Source organism: Taudactylus pleione, unplaced genomic scaffold, assembly GCF_031769625.1.
Source record: "Taudactylus pleione unplaced genomic scaffold, aTauple2 ptg000021l, whole genome shotgun sequence".
Classification (NCBI taxonomy): domain Eukaryota; kingdom Metazoa; phylum Chordata; class Amphibia; order Anura; family Myobatrachidae; genus Taudactylus; species Taudactylus pleione.
The window spans coordinates 9,142,499-9,169,124 of NW_028284423.1; the positions used below are offsets into that span (position 1 = coordinate 9,142,499).

General features: G+C 44.9%; 1 protein-coding gene across 1 annotated transcript in view; it reads left to right on the forward strand.

Moving 5' to 3' along the window:
• OTUD4 (OTU deubiquitinase 4) overlaps positions 1-25,895 on the forward strand; it is a 70,246-nt gene extending 44,351 nt beyond the window's left edge. Inside the window, exons 15-20 of the mRNA XM_088448434.1 lie at positions 700-814; positions 6,550-6,599; positions 20,717-20,846; positions 21,401-21,658; positions 21,778-21,818; positions 23,260-25,895. Coding sequence (XP_088304560.1) covers positions 700-814; positions 6,550-6,599; positions 20,717-20,846; positions 21,401-21,658; positions 21,778-21,818; positions 23,260-24,408 — 1,743 coding nt within the window. The 3' untranslated portion in view covers positions 24,409-25,895. The remainder of the gene's footprint in view (positions 1-699; positions 815-6,549; positions 6,600-20,716; positions 20,847-21,400; positions 21,659-21,777; positions 21,819-23,259) is intronic.
• Positions 25,896-26,626: the final 731 nt, after the last annotated feature.

Below are 26,626 nucleotides of genomic sequence, written 5' to 3' on the forward strand. Positions count from 1 at the left end.
CCAATTAATAAGCACAGTCTGCTGTTGTGTTCTAATCGCATAGCATTGCGATTAGACACATTTTCCGCCAAAAAAACGCCCGCCACTAGCAAAGTAGCACAGGACCCAGCACGCCGAGAGGGTTTTTTTTTTTTTTTAGCGCGACTGCAGCAAACTTGTATAAGGACACGTGTAATTATTACTTGTATGTTGTCTGCCTTTTTTTTTTTTTTTCCCTTTAGCACTACATACATCACTTTGACATCATGAACATTATGTTCAACTTGAACATCATTTAAAATTACTGATGAAACTGCTGTTCTGTATCAGTGCATCTCTCCACTCTGGCAGTGCTGTGTGTGTTAGGACGCTGTATGCTGATGCTTGTGGGATAGTATTACGCAACTTATGAATACCTTGTTTTTCCAGGCATCAAAATGCTGTGTACCTGCCACACTTAGTGTATGCTGCATTTAGCATTATTAAATCTGAGTTTCCAATGATTCAACAGGGAATTGTTGCTTTTTTGGGGTTAGACTATGTGTTTTTGTGGGCTTTCTGCCTGTCTGAAAAAATGTTTGTGATCTAATGTCAACATCAGACACGATTAAACTAAAATCTATATTGTCTATAAGGAAGAGCTGTGTGAGATACGGAAAATATATATATACATAGTTATAGTTGGTTTTCATTCCCAATTAATCACTGCATTTTTCCCAGGCTTCAGTCGTCGATGCTGCTGTACAGAGTTCTGATGGGTTACCTGTGAAAAAGAGTCTCACCCTAAACAGCGAGAAAAGCACCAGGAGGAAATCTGAAGTAGAAGACCTAAAAAGTAAAGGATACATTCTACTTTTATATATCTTAGTTGCAGAATTTCCATTAGTCTTTTACATTTTTAGTTTTAAGCATAGAACAAAAGAACATTCTCTCATCTTTTTGTGTAACACTGGAACATGACGTATAGAGGCCTCTCCAGGAATTTTGCACTTTAAAATATTCAATGGTTTTCTCCTCTGTATACCCATGTTGCAGGAATTTTGTTGGTGCCCACAGAAAAAGTTAGTGCTACTTCGATGTCTATATGTCAATTGTAATCTTATTTTTCTTACTTTACAAAACCGTTTGACTTGCTTAACCCCCCTGGGCTGATATCACTTCAGCGGGATAAAGAGGTGCCACTAATGATCTTGCTGGCACCCTGATGTGGGTCTTGTTTTCCCTGCTGACCCAGGTAGTGAATAAGGGCCTTGGTCTTCTACTCTGTCATTGGCTAAATGATCCATTTCAGGGACATCTTCTGTTGCTGGGAAAGCCTATAAGAACACTGCTGTGGCGTATATCAATGAGCATGAATCTTTCTTGAAGGGAAATTAAATCTGCAATCTCCTGTGTTGGGCAGAACAAAAGGTAATATTGGCAGTGTTCATCCCAAGGTGGAAAACTGCTGATTGGCTGCCGGTCTGCGAGCTCTGACTGGCTCGCGACCGGTGCCTATTTGACATCGCTGTCTCTCAAGGGTGTTGGGCCGTGTCACCGGGGACGCGCTGTGCTGCGGCCAATCCCTGAAAGCCTTCAGGGATTTGCCACAGTACAGTGCGTCCCCAGGGACCCGTCTTTTTTTAAAAATGAGTCCCTGGTCCCTCTATACCGGGTAGAATACATGCTATTGTGCATTTTTGCGATCACTGGTGAAGCCATGGGCAACAGCAAGTATGTTAATATGAAAGTAACCAGATCAGTCCCAAGCTGCTGTGATAAAGTTGGCAAACCAAGAAAAATAAACTATATAATAAATCATCGCTCTGCAGTCTAGATTAAAAATACTGTTTCAATAAATTAAACACAATGAATGACACATGATTGTGACAATACCTATTTAATATCACACATTAATTCTAAGATCATGTTGCCTTGTGCTCTATTAAGACTCTGTTCATCAGTAAGTGCACATTATTTTTCTCACTGCATGTGAGGAGCTCTGTCCATATGCAGGAACTACATGCAACACTTCATTTCTAAACTGAGCGAGTACAGAGGGTTGGGTATAGAATATCGACAGCGGCATCCCGACAGTCAGACTCCTGTTAGGGTTAGGATAATTACTTAATTCTAACACCCCCTAACCCAGTGGTCCCCAAACTGTGCGCCGCTGCACCCTGGGGTGCCTCGGGACACTTGCAGGGGTGCCTCAGGTTGGTGGTCCAGCGCCAAATCAAATTATTTATGGTCAATGTAATTTAAATATGTGGACACACAGAAGCGCAAAACTGCCCACCACTATATAACCAAACCTAAGGATGACAGGTCAGCACAATTTACTTCACTTTTAATAAATTTTTTTCTGAATTTCTCAATAACAAACTTTTGGCTTAGGGGGGCCATGAAAACAATGCTGATACTCACTCTGGGGCGCCGTGATTCAAAAAAGTTTGGGAACCTCTGCCCTAACAGCCTTTCCCGCAGCCTAACCCTTCCCCTAGTGCCTAACACTTGCTGTCTGGATTCTGGAGCCAGGATTCCGACTGCTGATGGGATTCTGACGCTGGTACTCTGACCGCCGGGATGCCAACTACTTCCCATTACAGGATTTGGTTTTCTTACCAACTGATGCTTTGCTGGATATTGTGAGTGAGATTCTAACATCCACTCCACTAATGCTCATCAGACTCCTTACATGTGACCTCTGCAAGCTGCTTCCAACTCTATACAGTATAAATACACACCCTTTTTAAAAGTTCTTGTTTTGTTAAATGCAGATTTTATGTCATATTAAGTAGTTCTTGTCACAATCATGAATATCTAGTTTATTTTGTGTTTATATTGATAGTTTTTTGTTATGTATATTGCTTTGCTGTGATTTATTGCATTATTTTGTTTGCACAATGGATTAAAACTGAACTCTCTAAAGACAGCACTTGGTTTTTATCCCGAAGAAATTGGCGCTCTTAACTGAGGTGCAGACTTTCTTGCAAGGGGTGATGCATTTATGGACCACCGTACAATCCTTATTAGTCCCATGGGATGTGAATTTAGTGTTGACACATTGCACAACATTCTTTTAAACCACTCAATACAGTGGATGTAAAGTTCCTCACATGGAAAACTGTTATTGTAATGGTTATTTCTACGGTCAGGAGGGTGTCTGAGTTGTGAACTGTTTTAGAAATCTCTCTTTTCTGACTTTCCATGAGAATAGGGCTGTTCTCCGTACTAGACCATCTTTTCACCTACAGTGATGTCTAAATACCAATTAGCCACTTACCTGGCACGGTTGCATCCCATAGGCTTTAGCTGACACAGCAGCCTCCCTTGCAACTGTGTCTCCCATCTGTTATGGTGAAAATTTGTTCTTCTCCTGCTCTGGCCCCCCAGGAGTGATGTCATGGTCTGTGACCACCGACATCACTCTCTAAATTGCTCACCAGAATGCCATGCGAACAGCACTCTGGGCTGCATGCGCCGTAAACCAGTAGTACGACTAGAGGAACATGGTTCCTCCAGAGCACAAATGTGCTGATCTCTGCATGTGTAGAGATCAGCTGCAGCAGGGGGGACAGATGATCAGATCCCCCTTACCCACGCTCCAACTGTGCTCTGCAATAAGGTGAGGGAGAACAGGGCTATGGCACAGGGGGAGGGTGGATAATGGGGGGCCTCATATGGCACAAGCGGGCTAGGAGTTATGCCCCACAAAAAGGATTTTTGGCCAGAAGGGACGGGGAATATATAAAAAAATACACCTGCATATAAAGTGACATATGGGGAGAGGGTAGCAAAGTGGGGGCCCATTGACACGGGGGGGTGGGGGCACTGCCACTGGGATCTACTACCATTAGGGGGTAGGGGGTGATCCTGCTGGGGATCTTTTGCCAGAGAAGGAGCTATTTTTACTGGTGGGTGGGAAATGTTTTTACAATGGGGGCTTATGAGGGGGGATGGGGATTGCAAAACACCCCTAGTTCTATTTTTCGATAATAAAATACATATTCTTTAAAAAAAATACATTATAACGTTAATTAACAAAAAAACTGACAATTTTTGACCGTTTTTTGGGGGGTAAAATGAGTCAGTTTAGTGGTTAAATGAAGACCTTGTGATTCCAGCACTGGGTCAGAATTATCTAGGGAATAATAGTGATCTCTTTACTCATTGGATGCCATTAGGGCATTGAAGCTATATAGCAAAAAAAAAAAAAACCACATGTTTAGAAAATCTAATGGTATTTCAGTCCTCTTTGATGCCTATAAAGAGATTGGTCTGCATCTAAACAAACAATATCGAGGTGTATCTGTAATTTGCCACATGCACATTGGTGTGGTACACTGTAAGGGCATGTTTTAACAGACTGGTGAGCACCTCGTGTATGATGTGGCATGGTGCCTCGACTTAACAGTTGTCGGGCAGCCACGTGGTTCTCTGTACATACTGCTAAATTTTGGAATTTTTATGTAAATGTCTAAAGAAGCCATTTTTTGCCTGGAAGGTGCTGTGCACTGCAGTACTGTCAGTGTGTATCCACCCGAAGGGGCATATTTTTGACATTCCCATGATCCAGTAACCCCCAAGATGATGGTAGAGGAAACAGGATTTTTATAGGTATGTTAAATCCTTTCTCTTTGGATGACACTGAGCATATACCCAGATTACACTTTTATTTTTCTCCTGTTAAAACTTACCAAAATATAAATGTTTTATCGAGGTAAATGTTTCTCTAATTCTACCGTGTTCAGCTTGGTTAGAAAAATGAGCGTGCTGTGCAGGATGCAGTATAGAGGGGGGGGGGGGGGGGGGAGCAAAAACATAATATTTGAAAGTGCTAACTGTCCTGGAGTAGCCTCTATACCCCATGATCTGGTCTTCTCCAATAAATTCAAAGAAAAGAAGTTTCAAATAAGTTTATAATTTCCATTTTCCCCCTGGCTAGCCTAATTTGGGTCCTGTAACCCATCTATTTCTGCGCAACTAGAGCCCAGGAAATGAAAACTAGACCTTAACAACTCTCTTTAATGTCCGTGATTGGGCTAATTATGCAGTTTAGTACTTCCAGGTGAAACAATGTTCAGTTTTACTCACTGGGGTTGATTCAATTGTGGGCTTCCAGTGAGTGAGTTTGTGCATTTGCCACACTTATGGTAGCCCCAATATCACAGTTTTCTGTACACAGTCATAGCTGGCTCAGCTGCGAACTTTAAACTGTGATATTTGCTGTGGGGTTTACTTACCATCATGCCACTTTCACATTGTGGTCATCACTCGCAATTGAATCAACCCACTAAATCCTAATGTTGCTTTGTTTCACGTCACCATTACATGTTATGAAGCAGGCTTGCTTTGCTATTGCCATCTGGGTGAGAATTTGGAACATACAAGCAGTGTTGGATTTTCCTCATTGGGTTTGTAGTCATCATGGTTATGTGGCCTGACTAGGATATTGAACATAAAAGAAACTTCTCCATACATGACCAGAGTGCACCAGCCATTTCTGCCCTACCTGCTGAATGCTCTGACTGAATAATTGGCAAAAAATATCGCTTCCAAATGCTCTGAAGGGTTTTTTTTTTTTCAGTGAGCTTCTATTTTCCTTGAAACATAATATTATATATCAGGCCTTTTGTTGGCAGGAGTATGTCTCCCCCCGTTATAAAATAGGGAAAGACACACTACTCAACACGTGTACCCCTTTCAGTTAAGGTTATTCAATTCCAGTTTAACAAATATAGAATGTTTTTTTCATTTTGTGTTTGTTACATAAGCCAGTGGTTCTCAAACTCGTGGCACCCTGGGGTGCCATGGGGCACTTGCAGGCGTGCCATGGTTTGATGGTCCAGTACCAAATTATATTATTAATAGTCAGTGTGACAGGCAAAACCAAAGCTGATTGCTGCCAATCATAAATATGTGGGCAAACATTATCTAAGGGTGGCAAATCAGCACAATTACTTAATGTAATAATATTTGGTGAGTTTCTCAACAAGAAACTTACGGCCTATGGATGCCATGAAAGAAATGTTGATACTGTAGGGTGCCGTGATTCAAAAAAGTTTGGGAACACCTGACATAAGCAATAGATTTTCTGCTGTGACAGAATTCAGGACTTACAGGCTTTGGGCTTGTCAAGTCTTTATTGCAGGAAGCCATGATGGTCTGATATTATAGTAGGTGTTTTCCGGGCCTGTTGAACTACACCGGTTAAATTATTTCCCCCCATGGACCCTTGATACCACAAAACATAAAATGGCTCAAAAGGCAGATTATCTTGTACTAGAGAGAAGGTCCTTTGTTAGCTTGTACTAGAGAGAAGGTCCTATTTGGAGGTATTTCTTTGCTGGGTTTTGTCCATGTGTTCAGGCTGATTTGTGGGTTCGTCTGTTACCATATGTAAGCTGCTTTTGTTCTCAAGTCTATAGCGGGCTGGGGGGAGCAGGCAGGTTCATTCCAGCACATGCTAGGTTTATGGTCTTGATGGAGCGGTTATCATTTGGGAAAAGTATATAAAGATGGTTATAGTGTAAATATTCTTAGTAGTATTACATTTGCAGTAATCAGTGCTTTTCATTTTTATTTAAGGTTCCAAACTGGCTCAGCCAGAAATAGCGAGTGACCAGAAATTAAGTGAGGTAAGTCCTAAATGAATTCTAATGCTCTTTTGGACCCAGATTTCAAGAAATAGATGCATACATTGCTATGAAATGGATTATCAGTAACTCGTGAAATTCATTAACCTCTTTGTAGATAACATGGGGTCAATGTTCTGATTTTAATAACACCCCCTTGCTGCAACTTTAAGCCGAGTACCCACTAGGTTAACTTCACGGCCGACTGCACGTCGCGCCGACCGAGCTGCCGATTCAGGTAAGTATACACACTTACCGATCGGCCTCTCGACATGTCGTCCTGACGTCACAGCTGGGCGGGCATTTGAATTTGCCTGCCCAGCTGTGACGTCAGTCCCTGCAGTAAGTGTACACACAGCAACATGCACTGATATATGTGCAGATATATCGGCCATCGGCTATGCTGCACAGCCGATTTGATATATCTGAACGACGTCGTTCAGACATATCTGGGGTACCCACCTGACAAACGCGCTTGTAATAAATCAGTGGTCTGATTGAATATCCAATGTAACGCCCAGTGTTTACCCAGTATAAGTAGAATGAATGAAACCTTTGAATCTTAGTCCTGTTCAATGTTTAGGAGCACCCCTAATTAACCCCCCCCCCCCACTCTCCCTCTCTCCCCTTACTAACCACTCCTTTTTTACCTTTCCTTCTCATTTGTTTCTTAACTTCCCTCCCTCATTTAAAATAATTTCAATCCTGGGGTCTTTTGTTAACTGTTATATCTTGTCTGTTATTGTTCTCAGCTTACTTCTGACCCCTGCACAGTACTTAACCAATGCCTTTAATAAAAAAAAGTATATATGTGTAGTTAGAAGTTGTGTAAGTTATAAGACTGCAATATAGGTTAAATAGTATGTTGCAGGAAAATAAATTATATTTATATAGTTACTTTTATTATTATTATTACATTTTATTTATAGGGCGCCACAAGTGGTCCGCCAGCGCCGTACATACAGTACAGGGTACACAGAACATTACATTACAGTAACCAAAATGTAAACGGAGCACAAGTCACAATTAGCAAAACAATTCTCCATACACAATACAGCTGGGAATGTGAAGGCTGTCATAGAAATGCTAGAGAAGAGAGCTGTGAGACAGTAGGGGGAGGAGGACCCTGCTCTTAGGAGCATACAATCTAGGGGAGACATGCCTCATGTCATCTGTCTGAGTGTGTAGATCGGGACCTGAATGCAGGAAGTAGGCAAGGTAGAGATGGCTGAGGCAGGAGGGACAGTGACATGGTTATGTGGAGGAAGGGTATACTTTGATGAACAAGTGGGTTTTCAGTGCACGTTTGAAGCTGTGCAATGTCGGGGAGAGCCTGATCGAGCAAGGGAGCTCATTCCAGTGAAGGGAGGCTGCACGGACAAAATCTTGGACACGAGCATGAGATGAAGTAACCAGGGTAGAGGAGAGGCAACAGTCATTGGCAGACTGGAGAGGACGGAAGGGAGTATGTAAGAAGATGAGGTTGGAGATGTAGGGAGCAGTAGAGTGTGGCTGCATACTCGCCTATAGATATATCTGTTCAATCTGTCTGGTCGGAAGGAAAATCTGGTTAATTTTCCAGTGTTTGGGAGCAAGTTTCTATTCTTTCTAAAACATATTTTTATTGTAAAACCGCAATAAACAATATAACATGTTGATCAGAAAATGACAAGACATCAACAGGACCACAACAGTAATGTGCAATACAATGGATCCATGAGGAACGTAACAATACAGGAATTAAAATGGTGGTTCACCTGAAGACAAGGTTTCTTCATTATACCAGGCTGTAAGTTGAACTGCAGCTCGAAGCGTGTCTTTAACCTGAGGTGTTAATGTGTGAACATATGGAAGCCAGATATTAAAGAACTTCTCTGCTTCCTTGTCTTTATTAAGGGATAGTTCTAGCCAATCCATATTAAATAGGTATGTAATTCTACGTTGTAAAAGACTGAGCGTTAAAGTGTCAGTGGATATCCATTGAGATAATATTGTTTTTTTCGCAGCTGCTGCAATCTTTGCTAGTAATAGACGGGCACCTCCAAGGGCACAGGATGACCCAGATGATGGTACAATATCCCACATAGCCCACTCGGGTGTTAGTTCAAAAGCAATTCCCAACTTGGTGGATATATAGGTGTGTACCAAGGACCAGAACCTCTGTACCTCCGCACAGTGCCACATACAATGCATTAGATCCGCATCAGGTTGACCACATTTAAAACAATTTGAGTCTGTGGAAGTACCTGTGATGAGTCTTAATTTGGGGGTGAAATAGGCACGATACAATAATTTATACTGCATTTCCGCGTATGAAGCCGAAATTAATTGCTTATTAAGTCTAACAAAAGATTTTAAAATGGTGGATAGGGGTATGGTAGGGAATGTGGAATGCAAATCCCACCGTCTCCACTTCCAAATTTATTTCCCGGCGTATATAGGTGTATAGCATAGAAGTGGAAAATGACATAGAGAGGCAGCGAGACAGCACATCATCCAAACCATTTTTCCCAGGTATAATGGGAATTTTAGGGAGTAAAGTATTGACATAACTACGTATTTGGAAATATATAAATAAAGGGATTTGGATACAGGGAAATTTTTCCTGTATTTGGTTATGAGAGTAAATAGTCATTGTGGAGAGATCCAATAATTGATATATGTAACGCAATCCCTGTGTGTTCCAGGTTTTGAAAGTCTGTGTTAGAAAACCAGCATCAAACCCTGGGTTATGGCCGATAGGAAGGAACAAGGAGACATTGGGAGGGACTCTCATTTGAGTTCTGGCTCGTCGCCAAGCCAAGCATGTAGTATGTAGTAGTAGATTTTGTGCTACGTGAGGTGGAAAAGACAAGGGTCGTGTGTGTAGCAAACTAGCTAATGGCATTTCAACACTAAAAGATTGCTCTATTAGCATGTCAGCAAATCCATTTGTTCCTCTAATCCAGTCAATTGCGTATCGGTAATTTGACGCAATAGCATAAGATTTTAAGCAAGGGAGATTAATTCTGCCTAAAGCAGGTGGTTGGCTGAGTTTGAATAATGAAATCCTGGGTTTTTTGTTCGCCCAAATGAACTTGCTGATCGCTTTGTTAATCAATTTTAAATCAGATTCTAAAGGAAGCAAGGGGAGCATCTGAAAAAAATATAAAATCCTAGGAAAAGATATCATTTTAATTAATTGACATCTACCGAGATATGAGAGTGGGAGATGTTTCCATTTTTTAAAATCTAAAAGTTTTGTAGCTGGAAGATGCGCAGTAGGTGGTTCCACGACACCCTATCAAAGGCCTTGTCAGCGTCGCAGCTGACAAGGAGCGTTTGGTTATTTCTCATTTGGTGAGATTTAGTTAATCCTGCAATCAAATGTCGGACGTTGATCACTGAGTGTCGTCCTTTCATAAACCCAGTTTGTGCGGTGTGTATGAGATGTGGCAATACTAATTGTAAACGTTGAGCGGTAATACCAGTGAGGATTTTAAAATCCTGGTTGAGCAGAGATATTGGCCTATATGATTGGGTCAGCGTAGGGTCTTTCTCAGGTTTCAAGAGAAGGATAATTCGGGCCTGGTTAAAGTCTGGTGGTGTTGAGGCTCCCTTCAATATTGAATTAAATAAGGAAACTAAATGAGGGGTTACAAGTGGATTTAATATTTTGTAGTACTCGGCACTAAGGCCATCTGGGCCGGGTGTCTTTCCGTTGGCCAGGGATTTGATAGTTAGAGCAACCTCCAACTCCGAAACAGGAGTTGTTAGGGAGTCGCGGGCCTCTTCAGAGAGGGAAGGTAGATTAGCCTCTTTCAAAAAGTTCATCCCCAGAACAGAGTTATCATCCTGTGCGGAGTATAAGTCTGTGTAATATTGTAAGAAAGAGGCCGCAATGTCCTCGTTGGTATGTAATGATCCTAGGGGACCTTTAAGAGAAAGAATGGGAGAGGATGTTTTCTGACTTCTCACTATATTAGCTAGCAGTTTGCCCGCTTTTTCTACTTCAGGGTCCATAGGGTATCCACAGGATACCTTGGGGTATAGGTGTGACGTCAGTCGCAGGGCACCAAAGAGTTAAGCTTTCAGCCTCCCAGGATGCACTAGGTCCCCCTCCTATACCCCGCCCCCGGGCCAAGGTACCTCAGTTTAGTTTGGTGCCCGGCCGGAGTCGGGTGCACCTGTTGGAGTGGGGGCTAGAAGAGCCCCTGAAGCTTTTTCTTCATGCAGCTGTGGCTGCACATCTGGATGAACAGCATGGACAGTCAGTCCTGACGTCCATGCTGTCTTCCCTACACCCCGCCGGTACCAGAACGCCGGTACTGATCCGGGGATGCTGGTGGGCGTCTGGGGTCACAGCTAGCGGTGACCCCAGATGCTCCGGACCATGGCCGGATTCAAGGGGGACAGAGGTAAGCAGCGGGGTCCCGCGGTGAGTCCCCGCTGATCACATGGTCCTAAGTCCCCAGGCAGGGGGCTCCCTGGGGACTGGCTGCAGCGTGGAGCCAGGCGACCAACCTGCGCTTCCACTACCCCCTGGGACAGCGGACCGCAGCAGAGCGGTAGCGCTGCGGCGTCCCAGGGGTTAAATGCATGCCAGGGGAGCGCGCCTTCCCTGTCTCACAGCCGGCGCCTCCCCCGCTGCACACAGCCCTCTCTGCACTGTGCTGACTGGTCCTGTGTCAGCGCTCCTCCCCCAGGCCAGCTTCTCTCTGCTCCTCGGCGGCCATCTTCTCTGCAACGCATGGTGAACGCTGCTGGAAGTCTGGAAGGAAGCATCGTGGTCTGGGTCCCCCCGCATACCTCTCCTCCGCTGTGGCTCAGGTCTGTGTATGCAGCGCTGTGTCCTACCAGGCCCTGTGTCTGTGTAGTTGAGTGATCAGCGCTGTTAGTGCAGGAATTGTTATTTCTCTGCATTGTATGTGACTGTGCTAGCGCTGCTGTAACTTTTCTTCTCTAAACTGTCAGCTTTATTACTGTCCCTGTTCTTTCTGCTAAAGCCCTTGCGGTGCGGTGCTGCAGGGTGGTCTCTCGCCTATTTAATACTTAATTGGTGAGAGAGGTCACATACGTGGTGCCATCATGTCTGAAAGTGATTTTCCCCTCCGGCTACAGTGTACCACGTGCAAAGTACTGTTAGCGGAGGGGGAGGGTAGCGCGGAGGGCCTTTGCCGGCAGTGTTTGTCCATGGCGCGGCCTATTACGGTTACAGCACCGGTACAGGAGCCGCCCTGGGCTTGTTTCGCTCAGGCGTTAACAGCTTTAGTGGGCCAGTTAGCTCCGCAGCCCGCGTTTACTCCGATGGGTTTGTCCCAGCAGTCTGTGGTGTCGTCACCCATGCAGGGGTTCCCACGACAATTGGTGGTACCCCACAGTCTCCCTATTTCCCCGCTCCCGGGTTCTCAGGAGCCAGCGTGGGTTAACTCCCTGACGAGTTCTGTACAGCACTTGTCGGATGTGTTGCAAGGGGAGTCTGTGATGCGGCCTCATAAAAGGCCGGTGGCGTCTCTGTCCGCTCCTTATGAGGATGACGAAGGGACGTCTGATGATGGGGAGATTCTGGATCCTTACGATCAGGAACCTCTCCACAGTAAGGACGCTGATGCAAAGTCCAAGGTATATATTCCTGGACTTAATCGGGCGGTCCGCACAGCCTTGGTGATTGAGGACGAAGTTCCCCCAGCGGCTAAATCTAAGTATGCCTTTTTCAAAGATGTGAAGGGCGATGCCACAGTCTTTCCTCTTTCGGGTCAGTTGGTGGACCATTTAGAGGAGGCGTGGAAACAACCTGGCAAAAGATACCAGCCGCAGAGACGCCTGGCGGGGGCTTATCCGTTCGCGGATAATTATTTTGCTAAGTGTGAATCCCCTCCACAGGTGGATTCTCACGTGACCCGTCTTGCCCGTAGTGCCACATTGCTGATGCCATCCATGTCCTCCCTTAAGGATGCTACGGACCGCAAGGTAGAAATCTGCCTGAAGTCCGCTTATTCCCTTGCAGGGGGGGCAGCACGGCCGGCTATGGCCATTTGCTGGGTTGCCAGAGCGATGGAGCGCTGGGCGGATTCATTAGAGGCTTCTTTTGAATCCGACTGTCCGGCCGAACAGGCGGAGTTGATTGGCAATCTCCGTGATTCGGCCACCTACATCAACGAGGCGGCTCTAGACATTAGTACTCTGGTGTCTAGAATTTCTTCAGCAGCGGTAGCTGCTCGTCGCACCTTGTGGCTGCGATCCTGGAAGGCGGACGCAGATCCAAGAAAGGTCTGGAAGCGTTGCCGTTTACCGGAGAAGTTCTCTTCGGTCCGAATCTGGATAAGATTGTGGCCACGCTGGCGGCAGCCAAATCTGCTTGTCTCCCGTCGGCCGCTGCTCCTTCTGGTTCTGGACCATCGTCCTTTCGGTCATCTAGGGCCCAGGGCAGGCCCAAACCACAGTCGTTTCCTCGACAGGCTGGCCCTAAGAAATCGGTCAAGCCCCGGAAACAGGCATGGAGTACCAGACGTCCGGCCCCCAAGCCAGATGACAAGCCTGCGGCCTGACGGTCCGGGTCTCCCCTTGGGGGATCCCAGGGTGGGAGGCCGCCTGCTGCAGTTCTCCCGGTGTTGGTCGTTCACTACGACAGACACTTGGGTTCTGGAGGTGGTCTCTCACGGGTACACCCTCTCCTTCCGGCACAGACCCCCGGCTCGATTCTTCACCACGGGTCTACCATCAGACCGGAACAAGGCTACGGAGCTGCGGAAGGTATTGCACACTATGCTCCAGGCTGGAGTTATAGTGCCTGTTCCATTCTCCCAGAGGGGCCAGGGTGTCTATTCAAATCTATTTTTGGTACAGAAACCCAATGGGTCATATCGTCCGATTCTCAACCTCAAAGCACTCAAAAAGTCTTTGCGGGTCCCGAAGTTTCGGATGGAGACCCTACGGTCCATCATTCTGGCGCTGGAACCTGGGGACTACATGGTGTCATTGGACATACAGGACGCTATGGCGGTCATGGCGGCTTCTCTGCGGCTGCAAGGAGTCCGCATGTTGCCGTACTTGGACGACCTGTTATTGGTGGCAGGATCTCCAGAGCTCCTGTTACACCACTTGGACCTGACCATTGCACTGCTGCAACGGCACGGCTGGCTAATCAACTGGCAGAAGTCCACTCTAATCCCGTCTCGGAGGATTCTGCATCTTGGAGCCTTATTGGACTCGGGACAGCAAAGGATCTTCGTGACGGAGGACAAGATCTCTGCTTTACAGTCAAGGGTGCGCAGTTGTCTGCACAGCCGCCGGGTGTCCTTACACTCGGCGATGAGGTTACTGGGCTCCATGGTGTCGGTGTTCGACATGGTGGAATACGCCCAGTTTCACTCCAGGCCTCTGCAGCACCTGATCCTGTCCAAGTGGAACGGGCTGCCTCAGTCTCTGAAGTTCCAGACGATTGTGCTCACCCCGGAGGTTCGCCTGTCCCTTGCGTGGTGGTTAAAGACGACCCACCTCAACAAGGGACGTCCGTTCTGGGTTCCAAATTGGGTCCTGTTGACAACGGACGCCAGTCTTCGGGGCTGGGGAGCAGTTTCGGGTCCACACTTGTTCCAGGGCAGGTGGACACCGACAGAAGCGGAGCTTCCAATAAATATCTTGGAACTCCGTGCGGTCTTCAATGCTCTCCTGCAGGCACAGCGGTTTCTCCAGGGTCACCCGGTGCAGGTCCAGTCGGACAATGCTACCACCGTGGCCTACATAAACAGGCAAGGAGGAACTCGCAGTCGGGCGGCTCTCGTAGAGGTCTCTCGGATCCTGGTTTGGGCGGAGCGCAATCTTCCGGCCATATCAGCGGTCTTCATCCCGGGAGTGCTAAATTGGGAGGCGGACTTTCTAAGTCGCCAGGACGTTCATCCAGGGGAATGGTCCCTGCACCCGGACGTTTTTCAACTACTGGTGGACAGGTGGGGTCTTCCAGAAATCGACCTCATGGCGTCCCGGCACAACAACAAGTTGCCGGTGTACGGGTCTCGCACAAGAGACGAAGGGGCGTCTCTGGTGGATGCTCTGTCCGTCCGGTGGACGTTCAGGTTCGCATACCTGTTCCCTCCGGTCTCCCTTCTTCCACGGGTAATCCGGAAATTCAAACAGGAAGGAGGGACGCTCCTGTTGATAGCTCCCGCGTGGCCCAGACGGCACTGGTTCTCAGACCTTCAGGGTCTGTCCGTGGACAGTCCTCTGCGGTTGCCGCTACGACCGGACCTTCTGTCTCAGGGTCCTTGTCTTCACCCGGACCTGACTCGGCTGTCTTTGGCGGCGTGGCTGTTGAGACGGCCATGCTGAGGTCCTGGGGGTTTTCCAGCTCTGTGGTACGTACCATGTTACGAGCTCGGAAACCGTCTTCCGCGAGGATATACCATCGCGTGTGGCATACGTTCTTCCAGTGGTGTCGACCGAGAGGTTATGCACCGCGGGAGTTTCGTCTGTCTCGGATTCTCGCCTTCCTGCAAGCGGGACTAGATCATGGGCTTCGCCTTGCTTCTTTGAAGGTACAGGTTTCGGCCCTATCTGTCTGGTTTCACCGTAGGATTGCTACAATCCCGGATGTGCGCACCTTTATGCAAGGTGTTCTCCGTATTCAGCCGCCCTTTGTTCCACCTGTGGCGCCTTGGGATTTGGCTGTGGTCCTGAGGGCTCTCCAAGGACCGCCGTTTGAACCACTGGGCTCAGTGGATATTAAATGGCTAACAGCTAAGACTGTTTTCCTTCTGGCCGTTGCTTCAGCCAGACGTGTTTCTGAGTTAGGGGCTCTTTCTTGTAGACCCCCTTTCTTGGTTTTTCATGGGAACAGGGCAGTGCTCCGCACTCGGCCCGAGTTTCTTCCCAAAGTTGTTTCCCAGTTTCATGTTAACGAGGAAATAGTTGTTCCGGCCTTTAACTCACCGGGTCTTTCCGTGGGTGAGGCCTCTTTGGATGTTGTGCGGGCATTAAGGACTTATGTTGACCGCACTTCTTTGTTTAGGAAGTCGGACGCTTTGTTGTCCTCTATGGCTTCTGTAAAAAGGGTTGGCCTGCTTCAAAGCAAACTTTGGCAGCCTGGATCCGTATGGCTATTTCTGAAGCTTATCTTCATGAAGGCCTACCGGTCCCTCCTTCTCTGAAGGCTCATTCCACTAGGTCTGTGGGTCCTTCGTGGGCAGCTCGACGTGGTGCCTCGGCAGTTCAGATCTGCAAGGCTGCTACGTGGTCTTCTGTCCATACCTTCGTGAGGTATTACAGGTTTGACACCTTCGCCTCTCAGGATGCTTCCTTCGGGCGGCGGATTCTCCTTTCTGCACAGGAGCGTCCCCACCCTTAAAGGATACTGCTTTGGGACATCCCCAAGGTATCCTGTGGATACCCTATGGACCCTGAAGTAGAAAATATGAGATATGGTAAGAACTTACCCTTGTTATCTCTATTTCTACGAAGTCCATAGGGTTCCACAGGACTCCCGCCCTGTCGCACCTGTGCTGCAGATGGGCTTTGCTCTGGTCACCGGTTTTCCGTCTCCCTCTGGTGAGAATGTGATTCTTGTATGTGTCCAGATCTTTGTTCTCTCTCTTCCTTCTCCTCCTCCGGCCTATGGCTTGGTAACTAACTGAGGTGCCTTGGCCCGGGGGCGGGGTATAGGAGGGGGACCTAGTGCATCCTGGGAGGCTGAAAGCTTAACTCTTTGGTGCCCTGCGACTGACGTCACACCTATACCCCAAGGTATCCTGTGGAACCCTATGGACTTCGTAGAAATAGAGATAACAAGGGTAAGTTCTTACCATATCTCATATTATTTCCCCAACGGAAATAGCGATGTTTCTGGAAATCTAGATAATATTGGGCTCTTTCAGTGCACAATGTGTCATATAAATTTTTGTTATTCAAATAATTCCGCCGTGTCTCTGTGTTGTTATTTTGCAGCATAATGGCATACGATTGTGATAGGGCTTTACTCAATTCCGTGAAACGTGTGTTAAGTTTACGGCGTTTATGGGAAACATATCCCATAATATGCCCTCTCACTACTGGTTTCGATGCAGCCCAAAACAATGATATGTCGCCAATATGAGAAGCATTATCATTATTATAATTAAGAAATTGTTGTTCTAAGTATTTTTTGAAGTCTGGAGAAGTGAATAAGTATGAGGGGAATCTCCAATTGAAGGAAGATGTTTTGGGGGTAGATAGTTGTAACGTGAACCATGTAGGCGCATGATCGGAGATGACTATGTTTTCTATATGAGATGTTTGAATCCTATTAATTAATGAGCTTGAGACCAGCCAGAAGTCCAATCTAGCTGAGGAGTGATGGGGGTGGGAGTAAAACGTGTAATCACGTGCTAAGGGGTGGAGATGTCTCCATGGGTCTACTAGGGCGAGGGATTCAATTAGAAGTTGTAGCGTTGGAGATGTGCTGCCCCGCCACTCACCGGATGCTCCCGTTCTGTCCAGACTAGGAGAAAGAGTAGTGTTGAAGTCTCCTCCTATGACGAGGGCGCCTTCTGCCCAATTCTGGAGTCGGGCGTAGAGATCGGAGAAGAATGCATTGTTGTGACCTGTGGGAGCGTACAAAGTGACAAGCGTGATTAATTCACCTTCTAAATTCAGTTTAAGAAAGAGAAATCTGCCCTCGGTGTCCAGGATCGAGTCTACAACTGTGTATTTTAAAGATTTATGGAAAATCGCCAGCACCCCTCTTTTTTTAGATGTGAAAGATGCAGCTGTATAATCTTTTATCCATGAGTCTCTAAGAGTATTGGGGTCACCCTGTCTCCAATGGGTCTCCTGTAGCACTGCTATGTCAGGTTTAAATTTTTTAAGTTGTTGTAGTATTTTACGCCGTTTAATCGGGGTGTTTAAACCCTCTACATTCCAAGTTAAAAATCTTATGTTTTTTTGTGTTTTAGTGAGATCAGCAATAGAGTGAGACATTGTGTTATCCTATACCTGTCCTGTAGATCAAAAAAGTGAACCATCGTAAAGAGACCATCACGCTCTCAGTCCCAGCATGCAGAGAGCGCCTGCAGTAAAACCTTGAAAGTGCCATTACAGAAATACACATAACACAAAAACAAAAACATGACCTGCCATAATATATGGAATATAACAAACATAATGCAGTCTTACAATTTTTGATAATTTTAAGAACCAAAAAATAAGGCTCTACGGGCCTATTTAAACCCAGTGAGGTATAAAAGTATCGATAATTGAAAAAAAGAAATAAAAGAAAATAAAAAAGGGGATATGAAAGAGGAGGAATGGTAAATGTGCAAAAGGAAGGGGAAAAAACAACAAACCAGAGATTATCTTGACAATTCTGCCGTTGACGTTTAGCAGTTGTTGAAATAACCAGAAATCTTGAAAACAAACATAAGATATAGATTTCCAATAACAAACTCTCCATGTTTGCGATAGGAGACAGATTTGTACAATTAAATGTATCTTCTTAAGTCACGATATCATTTTGAGGAGTGATTTGGTCAGTTAGAGAGTCCAGAAAAGTCTTTGCAGACGATGGAGAATCGAAAAAGTGTTGTTTGCCATTATGTAGGACTTTCAGCTTCGCAGGGTACATTAATGCAAATCTCAGTCCCAGATCAAATAATGCTTTACAAATAGTAGAGTATTCCCTTCTTTTCATTGCTACTTGATACGAGAAGTCCTGAAACAACAACAATTTGTGCCCCTGGTAGGTGAGGCCTTCTGATTTGCGGTAGGCATCCAGTATGCGAGTTTTGTCTAGGTAGTTCAACATTTTCATTATGACAGGCCTAGGTCTTCTCTGGTCAGAAGCACGGTCAGGGCCTATGCGGTGAACTCGTTCTATGATGAGGGTACTGGAAGAAGCCGAGCAATTGAGCTCAGAGGGTAACCATTTAGAGACGAAATCCATGAGATCTCTTTGCTTAACAGATTCCGGTAGGCCTATTAACCTTAAATTGTTGCGGCGATTCCTATTCTCTAAGTCTTCCAATTTTTCCTGCATAGCAGAGATCGCTGATTCCTGTGTACGTATTACGCTTTGTGCCTCTGTTAGCTCATCTTCAACATTGGAGATACGTTGTTCTGCTTCCGTAAAGCGTCGACCATGTTCCTTAAGTTGCGAAACTGCTGATTCTATAGCTTCTTTGAGGCCGGACAGTTTTTTGTCAAGCAAGGGAGAAAGAAGCTCGGATATTTCTTGGGCTTTAGCTATTGAGGCGGTACTAAATTGAGTCGAGTTAGAGGCTCCATCCAGGATATTGTCAGCTGGAGGTGAAGTAGGAGAGTCAGGAGTTGATGATGGAGCTACATTTTTGTCTTTCCCTTTAGTAGTTTGACCTTTAGGTGCACGCTGTGGTCTGGCCACAAACTTCTCCATGGTATAGGGATGTGACGTGCGATTTAATCAGGAGCCACTAGGGGGAGCCCCAGGTGTTCAGGATATATATGACACTGGGTCTGTAAATTAGAACCTATAGTATGGCTTGTGAGCACTATCTTTGGACCAGACAAGACAAGATCACAGTATGAGGACCCAGCAACACCACCCTGCTCCCTGGTATGAGCAGCAAATAGAGAGGATTGTGAAAGGAGGTAAGCGCTGGCTGCAGCAACTTATTCAGGTCCCAAAAATGGCGGCCGCGGGTGATGTGTGGCCAGCGGGGAGCTTATAACTGAGGAACGTCCCTGAAACAGTGTCCAGGCGTCCCGCTTGTTCCTCGGGTCTAATGGTGGCCCCGGTGGCTGTTGCTGGAGGTGGGGAGGGGAGAAATTATGCCCAGCCGCGATCCAAGATGGCGGCCGCGGGCAGTGCCGCTTTTCCAATGCGGCTGTACTCCGGTGTTGTGGGGCAGTGCGGGGGGCCGGGGCATGCGCCGCTCTTACCCGCGTTATCCTAGAGACCCGCTTTAGGTGAGGCAGTGAGTCTCTCCGGCGGCGCTATGTCTCGGCTATATGGAGCCGGCTTGGGAGCCCATTAAAAGTGCGGCCAGGTCGTTTGGTCCGCCCACCGGAAGTCCCCAAGTTTCTATTCTTATTTGCTCCCATACATTACCAGATTTTTCTTCCCACTAGACATATCTTTAGGTGTGTACGCAGCCTTCGAGAGATCCTTGTACGTGAAGGTGAGAAGTTTGAAGAGGATTCTGTAGGGGAATGGGAGCCAGTGCAGGTTTGGGCAGAGGGGAGAGGAAAAGAAGTCTAGCTGCAACATGGGAACATATTGGCAGGGAGCAAGATTGCAACGTGGGAGGCCAGTGAGGAGAAGTTTGCAGTAGTCGAGCCGAGAAATGATTAGTGAGTGAATAATCAGTTTGGTAGCATTCTGGGAGAGGAAAGACCTAATTGTTATGTGGAAAACATGTTGGCTATTCTAGATGAAAAAGTGCAAAACATGGGATAGATGCTTAAATGCCTGCTCCAGGCAAGTGTTGCTTAACGATGGTTTTAAAATGATGAAGAGCAGATGTTAATGGATAGGTGTTCCAGAAATTAAGAATATCATAGGCAGAGTGTTTTATGGGAGGTAATGCCATGGTTGTGCAGAAAGCAGTTAGTAGTTTACTATTGGACCTGATTCAGAGTTGTATGCTAATCGCATCACCGCTGCGTATTTGTACACGGAGGCAATTTGAAATTATGCTGCAGGAGGAGTCTTGTGTAAATAGATGTCTCCTGCCAGCTTATGTGATCCACTGCTGTGTCAGAAGATGCAGCATGGAATCACTGCGTGAACCTCAGTCATCTGAGTAACCTTTAGGATACTCAGGATGGCCAGTGACGCTTTGTACAAGGAAGCAGCCACTGGCTTTAGCATGCCCAGAAAACTAGGCCAACACGATCCTGTTTTCTTAGACGCTGCCTGACTCCGCCCCCAAATGGTAGCAGCCTGACGATCGTGCTGCGAATTAGGGGGGGCACTGCTAGCGATCTCGTAGACACTGATCGGCACAAGCACAGTACAGATCGGGGTTGTATACAAACCATGGGGTTAGCGCACCACTCTGAATTGGGCCCATAGTTAGAAGTATAGCTGAAGATTACGCTTCGAGATCTATCTGGGTGAAAGAATGTGAGAAGCCTGAAATGATAGAAGTAGGTATGTTTGCTTATGCACTCATATGAGTGGCTTTAATTCACAGGAAATCACAAAGCCGCCTGCTACCTCTGAAGCTGTCTTACTACATGATGTCACTGTTCTTCCATCCCCTGCTGAGCTGCAGACACCCACCGAAGTGCCTTCTGTACCCCCAATGGTAACACCCTGGTCAGGTCAGTCAGTTTCCTAAACGGCAATCCAATCCTACCATTACTTCATATTCAATAAGCATTTCATGTATATGTAAAGAAGGTTATGTAATACCTACTTCAACTGAGCATTAAATAAATGTATGTTATATTGTCTAAATAGATATAATATTGCTGCTGCTGAATTGTTCTTTAAAGTTACTTGTTATTTGTGCCATGTTCTCCTCTTACCTTCAATACTTTTCTGCTCACATTCATAATAAAAACAAATGAATAAGTCTGCACAATGGAGTATTTGGTACCAGTGTCCATAGCATAGTGCATCAGAGAGTGCATGCAGGTTTCACCGCTGTGGATGAATTTTGATAGTCACATGTTGATATCGCAATGTTACTTATCACACAAACTGTCTGCTGATTTTCATTTCAAGTTCCTTACTATTTAAATAATGTTCCATGATTTTTTTTTTTTTTTGTGCGTTTATTCCAGGGTTTAATTTTTTTTTTTTTGTCCACATATATGTGTATCCTAAGGTGCTTTCAGAAGGAAATGGCTAATCTAGTGCCTTTTATTCATAGGTATTCCAGAACAGATGCCTGCTTCTCCCGAGACTGGATCTGACTCGGCTATGTTACATCCTCAGGTGACATCTTCTCCATACTCACCACTTACAGTTTCTATGCCAGCAGTTAACCAGCCCTTACTGCCTCTGCCTCAGACTCTGAGTGCTTACCAGGACCCACTATATCCTGGATTTCCTGTGAATGAAAAGGGTGAGAGAGCCACTGCACCTCCTCCTTACTCTCTTTGTAAGAATGGAGATGACCTACCTAGTGGTAAGTCTTATTGGGGGAAGGGGATTTGTCTTTTATAATATAAAATGTGTGTTTTCCAATGAAATTGAATAAGAATGCAGCATTAATTTTTTTTTGCCCCTTTTTTTGTCACCCTTTAGATAAAAGCATCCTTCATTTCTTCTACAACCTTGGCATAAAGGTTAGTTTTGCTTTTCCCCAGTAGGGTATCCTCTCTTGAGTATGCTGTATCATATACAGTATACAGTACTTGGCATCTTTGTGTACTAAATACATTGAGCCTTAAACATGCCTCACTCCTTTTGAAAAAGATTTCAATTTGTAGTTTCATGACCACATTTTGTTTTGTTTCAATTTGGAAGACTAATTTTTCTTCTTCTAATAATTGTTGTTGTCTTTATAACAGCTGCTAGATAATTATGGATGTGGATAATGGGTTACCAGTAGTTACCAGGGTCGTTTTGTTTTGATTTTTTTTATATGGTGATTTGTAGACTATGAGGGATATTCAATATGGGAGCGTAAAGTCTCTGCTGGACTTTTCGCTCCACATCGGAGATTTTCCCCGGATAAAGTATCGGGCGCGCGCCCGCTTTATCCCCGTATTCAATATAAAACCTACGAAAACAGGAAGCTGCGAAATGGGATCTGCGTAAAAAAACGAAATTTTCCTGGAATAAATTGTAGGACCCCCTTAAAGTTGTAAAAACATGGGGGATCACTATGGGTACCCCCGTTTTAGCCTGCAAATGAAAGTCGGGGATTTAAATAGCCGCAGCAGGTGTTTTTTCCCGACATTGAAGAAGTGATGCAGAAGAGCACTTAGGTTATTTTTTTCGTTTTTTTAAGTGGTCCCATCAAATTTGGGGTACATGAAAATGGGTACTAGCATATTTTTATGTCCCTAAAGTAAGTTTTAAAAAAATTCTGCAACTATGCACCTGCCGCTAATAGCCTATTCTAGAATACACCTGCATACTTGCAGAATAGCCCTGAACCTATTTCCCTATTTTTAAACACTTTTTTTCCCAATTTTTTTTTCACCCCAATTTTTTAATTATTTTTTTGGGGTGTCCCTATTTTTTTTTTTACTTTTTTTTGACCGTTATTTTTAAAATAGCCTGCACCCCTGGGAATTAAATTTTTTTTTTAAGCCTGCACCCCTAAACCCCAATTCTGCACTTTTTTTTTGCCACCTATTCAGTGATGAAAAGTTATCCCCGTTTTTTTACGGTGTAAAACCAAAACCTCTGAAAATGACGTCATTGGTGCGAAAACATCGCAAAAACTGAGTTTTCGCTCCATATTGAATACCCCTATATGACTGCTTACAAAAACATCATTGCAACCATGCCATACCACTGGTAGTTGCATGGAAATAACCGATGCCATCACCATATCTCTTAGATTGGGCAGGGCCATCTTTACCTTGTGCAATGTCTTTGTTCATGTCATGAACCCCTCAATTTATAGCGTTACATAATGTCAGGGACTTATAACTAAAAGATCTGTAGCAATACTTCTCCACAGACTGTTTATATCCTATTATTAAATGTTGTATGTTGTTTGTGTTCTAAATAACAAAACATTAATTATTTGCAATCTCCACTTTATTTTTCTAGGCTTTTACGTGTCCGATGTGGCCCCCACACTTGTACTTGCACCCTCTTCATCAGGCGTACTTGAGTATGTGCAGCATGTATCCAAATGTTCATGTTTACCCACAAAACCATTGGGTGCAGGAAACCACTGTCGACCAAAGTGATGTAGACCCTTCAGTCTTTGCTCATCAGAGTGGTGTGAGGAATGAAAATCATAACGTGCATCCTGCAACTTTATGTTCCCCAGGAGTGCTATCATCACCTGTCCAAATGCCTGTATTGCCTGGATCAATTCCCCCCCAGCCTAACCAATCAGCGGAAAAGCACCAGTTCCAGCCACAGGGTAGTGACTTTGAAGACTCACAAGCAAGCAAGACCATATACCCACAACCTCCTTTTGGACAGGGCTCCTACATGGCACCTGTTCCAATAGCGTCACCGTTTTTCCCACCTGTTTGGTATGGCTATCCATATCAAGGGTACATTGAAAACGCCTTGGTACGACAGAATGTCTTTGTCACCCCTCAGGATAGAGATTTGTCTGGAACCCTTACGACAGGGGCTGTCATGGAAAATATTTCAGTTCAAAGAGCAATAAAGCAGCCCCAGGAGTTAATGAGTGAATGCAAACCAGATTTGCCTCCCTTTTCTGCTGGTGCTACGGCCAGCGAATCTGGGCCACAAACCTCGTTGGTGAAAGCAGAACAAGTGATAACTGTAAATAGACCGCAGATGTTGGAGCAGCAGAGTCTTCCTACAAAGTTGACTGATATCCAGCCGGTTCCGTCTGTTTTACCTGAAACATCAGAAGACAGGGAGTCTGCTGAGAAAGAAATGGATCCAGTAGCCATAGCATCAGCACCGCTAAATCCTCCTGAAGAGAGGCCACACAGAGCAAGGGAAGAGAGCTCAGAGGATGAGAGGGAGGTATCTAATGTACTGGGTAGAGGCAGGTCAAAGAACTTTTACAATCAGTCCTATGGTACCAGGAGGCCCCGGAATGAGAGGTTGTATCAGCCCAACAGGGGAGGCTACCAGTATTTTAGAAATGATGAGGGATGGAAGGGGCAGAGAAACAGGGAAGATGGTTATCAGCATCATCGAAATGTCAGGGGCAGGCCTAATCGGAGACGGTCAATGGGGGACACATATAGACCACATCATGAATAAAAATTCATAGCTGATGTCAGTTTTAGGGGTTTTTCTTTTCACTTTTATTTATTTGGATAGTATATTCAAGATAATAAAATTAAAATCCTTTATTCTTTAATTTTCAGGTAAAGGTTTAATATGGGGAAAATTGTAACTCCTGGCTAGAGATTAACCATTTGTGTTTGGTAATATTGTGGTTATTGCAAAATAAACTGACAAGTGGGGATTGTTTCTAATAAAGTGACCATGTGGTCATGATTTATTTAAATAGAAGTTTAAAAAAAGGAAACCTTTGGTGTTCTAAGAGGGGGACATCCCCCACCTCAGCACTGGGTTACTGTTCATGCAGTGAAATTTTTGGATTGTTACACCAAATGTAGGTGTCACTCTTTGATCGTTTATAAATGCCTTAGAGTTCTGATGACTATGTTGCTTCTGAATGTGCTTCCATTCCAAAGGCCTTTCATTTTTGGATTTCCCAAATCTTGTCAATAATCAAGAGGGAGAAACTTGAATGTTGCTTATGGTGACTTGTAAATAAAATTGTTTAACCACTTCAGTGCTAGGGACAGTGTTGCATTGTCTCAGGCAATGAATAAACTAATCAGTATTTTTTATTTTAATGTAACTCCCAAGTCATCATGGGAATAATGTGTGTGTGTTTTCTCAGTTGCCCTATTCTGTAATAACATCTATCGTATACATCATAGCACCATAGAGGTTATTGTGATGGAAGCTAACATTTAGCAGCTGTTTTGTTTAAAGCTCTGCTTGGTGGTAGAAATTTATTATGCCACTTGTGGGTCAGAAGCGTACGTCAGGGACATTTAATTTAATTGGGGTGGTAGCGTGCACATTGGACATTGGTCGATAGCTGCTAGCAATAACTTAAAGCTGCAGAGTGAATGATTGATAGCTTTTGTTCCAGCACAGAACTCCTAAAAGCAACCATGGTGGCTACACTTTGCACTGACATATCATAAAGCCGTGTAAGCATATCAATTATTTTTTATTTTAAGTCTGATGAACTTACACTATGCTGATCCTTGCGCCTCAATGTGTTCTTGTTTTTTAGACCTAGTTTAATGTAACATTATTTTTGTTATGCTGATATATGTAAATACACCCTTTTCACTTTTACCCTTTTTATTTAGATTGGTTTTTGTTGCTTTTGGTGGACTCTTGAATGTGTTCTTTGCAAATTTAGAATGTACTTGATGCTTATTGTTTCCGGTAAAGGTTTCTGAGAAGCATACTGTATATTCTTGTACTCTATCTCCTGAGTGCAGTGTGTTTTGGAAGCAGCTTTTGCTGTCATCATGTTTACATGTTATGTATGTTGGTTTTTATTTCTTCCCTACATCCAGATTAAAGGAGTCATAAGCATGGTTAACTTTGGTTTCTCATGGTATTCATGTTAACAGAACATCAGTTATGTGTTTGTCTTGTTTAACGTTAAAAGATTATTGACAAATAAAAAGTAAAACTTGTCTATTTAAAATGGCTGCTGCACTTAGAATCTTTATTTGTAATGCGAAATAAAATTGTTTATTGAAAGTTAGCTGATAAATCCTAACTTTGTACATGGAACCATAGTATTTACTTAGGGGCTGATTCAGTGTGCAATTGTGAACACAGATTCCCGATTATCGGGAATCTGTGTGCGTGCGCAGGACCCGTTCTGCGGATGTGCAGAACAGGTCCTGCGTGATCGCACGCACCCCCTGCTATGCTTCTGCCTGATTGACAGACAGAGGAGTTTAAGGGGCGGTGTGGTGATGCCAGGAAACGGGGTGTTAGCAACAGTTTTCCAGGAGTGGCAAGGCCAGGGGTTGCGTCCACAGACACAGCTTCCTGGCCTTGCAAGCCGGCCAGCCTGCGTAATCAGAGGCTTTCTTAGCTAGCCGGGTGGCCCGGCGCCATCCACCATCAGGATCACCTCTTGCTGCATTTGCATATTAGCAAGGACGGAATTGCAAAGCTGCTTGCGTGAAGCTTTGTAATTCCGTCCTAAGCTGAATCACCTCCTTAGAGCTGCTAGACCAGTGTTTCCCAAACTTATTCCCTAGGGAGCACTAACAGTGCATGTTTTCCAGGTCTCCTCACAGAATCACAAGTGAAAAAAGTAGCTCCATCTGTGAAGCTTTTAAAATGTGTCAGTCAGTAATGAATACAATATACAAGGTGCACCCACTAGGAAAAATGGAAACCATGCATTGTTAGTGCTCCCTGAGGA